Source organism: Calidris pugnax, unplaced genomic scaffold, assembly GCF_001431845.1.
Source record: "Calidris pugnax isolate Ruff unplaced genomic scaffold, ASM143184v1 scaffold888, whole genome shotgun sequence".
In the NCBI taxonomy this organism is placed as follows: domain Eukaryota; kingdom Metazoa; phylum Chordata; class Aves; order Charadriiformes; family Scolopacidae; genus Calidris; species Calidris pugnax.
Window position 1 is genome coordinate 1 of NW_015091530.1, and position 1645 is coordinate 1645.

The window sequence follows — 1645 nt, forward strand, 5'->3', positions numbered from 1 at the left end:
TTTGTTCATTTTTGATAGATCACTGGCCTAATGGATCCTTGCTATAATGCAACATGTGCTGATGTTCTGACTGAATGGCTCTAAACTTTTGTAACCATGGACGGTGTTTAATCTTAGAAAAAGTGCTTAATGTAATAGAAAAAGTGTTTAATGAAAAATGCAAATTTTCCTAGGTTGGAGTTATTGATTTCTCGATGTATTTGAAAGATGGGAACAGCACAAAAGGCAGCGAAGGGTAAGTACACACACAGTTGTCCTGCTTCTCATCTCTTGGTGACTCATTTTTGGGTATCCCAGGTTGCCCTGCAAGTTGTTAACCTTTTTAATTAAAATGCTACTTAAACTGAATTGCTCTTCTATGATAGATCGCAACGTGTAAATAAGATAGGTAATATAAATACAGAAGTTTAGTGGCCTTCACCAGCAGGGTAGTGGGTTTTGGGAAACAAAAGTCTCCAATTGGGAAAGACTGAACCCAACAATGTGGACACAACGACACACAGACCAGTGTTGGGGTTTTCTGGGGGTTTTCAAGAGCACTTTGTCCTTCTGAGGAGGTCCCTCTCCTCTGAACTCGGGTATACCTTTAATCCCTATCCCCTTAATCATTTTTTCCAGAGATGGTCAGATAACCGCCATTTTGGACCAGAAGAACTATGTAGAAGAACTCAATAGACATTTAAGGTAAGATGTGATTTATTTATTCTTTATTACGTAGTATCACACGGTAGAAAACTGGCTTTTCAAAAAGAAAGCATTGCTGTAGGGTTTTTTTTTTTCCTCTCCAACAGTGCTACAGTGAACAACCTCCAGGCCAAGGTGGATGCCTTGGAAAAATCCAACACCAAACTGACCGAGGAGGTGAGTGTCACAGAAAATAATCTGATGTGTTGGCATCAGGGGTTGAAAAGGTACGGGAGGAGCTATTTTGGGATTTCTGGTGTGTGGAATGATCAGTGTTTAACAATGGAACTGGAATAACCAACCTGCCAGGGAATTACACTGGTGGCTCCTTCTGCCTAAGCATGAGGTGGAAAAAAACCCCAATGTTTGTGTTAAAAACCAAAATCTGTTGAACACACTTGATCCCTCCAAAATCTCGGAGTGCTTTCTGATTTCTGGGAAGTATCTTGGAATAAATGGTACAGTGGGTACCGTCTCAAATGCCGAGCAGCTGATGTAGGTTATGAGATGGCCAGACAGGACATGTTTCTAAATGTCTGTTTTGACAGATGCAAAAGTTTACTATGATGTAGATGCAGTAAGATAACTTGTTTCTTCAGTTTACAAGAAATAAAGCAGAAAATTATCATTATAGATAAAATGTCGTTCAGTCTGAGCATGAGAAATGGATGGTACCTGCATCAGAGCTGTAACCTGCGTTTTAAAATTGGCTCATTAGTAATGCCATAAATGGAATAAAATCTTTTGGAGTGAGTTCCCTGCCAAATGGGTGATGGTAGGTCTCACCCTAATGGTTTTACAGTCTGTCTGTGTGTCACTTAGCTCAGCAGAGTGGTTTTGACTGGGGTGGCTTGGTGCTCCTGCAGCACAAATATGAAATAGAAATTCCTTTTTGCTTGTTCCCCCTCATGAAGGGAGGTCTCTGGGTCTGGTTATTGAGCGTTGACTCCAATGGATGTGC

General features: G+C 40.7%; 1 protein-coding gene across 1 annotated transcript; it reads left to right on the forward strand.

The window, feature by feature from the left end:
* Positions 1 to 177: 177 nt before the first annotated feature.
* On the forward strand, positions 178 to 1109 carry LOC106899822 (protein RUFY3-like). Its single transcript, XM_014961744.1, has 3 exons — positions 178 to 235; positions 619 to 684; positions 792 to 1109. The coding sequence occupies exons 1-3, from the start codon at positions 195 to 197 to the stop codon at positions 979 to 981; spliced, it is 297 nt and encodes a 98-aa protein (XP_014817230.1). The 5' UTR covers positions 178 to 194; the 3' UTR covers positions 982 to 1109.
* The last annotated feature ends 536 nt before the right edge of the window (positions 1110 to 1645 follow it).

Excerpts from the sequence above, each read along its gene's own strand:
- LOC106899822 (XM_014961744.1), top strand. The coding sequence starts at position 195 with ATGTATTTGAAAGATGGGAACAGCACAAAAGGCAGCGAAGG. Across the intron at positions 236-618 it reads AGCACAAAAGGCAGCGAAGG|AGATGGTCAGATAACCGCCA; the intron begins GTAAGTACACAC and ends CATTTTTTCCAG. Across the intron at positions 685-791 it reads GAACTCAATAGACATTTAAG|TGCTACAGTGAACAACCTCC; the intron begins GTAAGATGTGAT and ends CCTCTCCAACAG.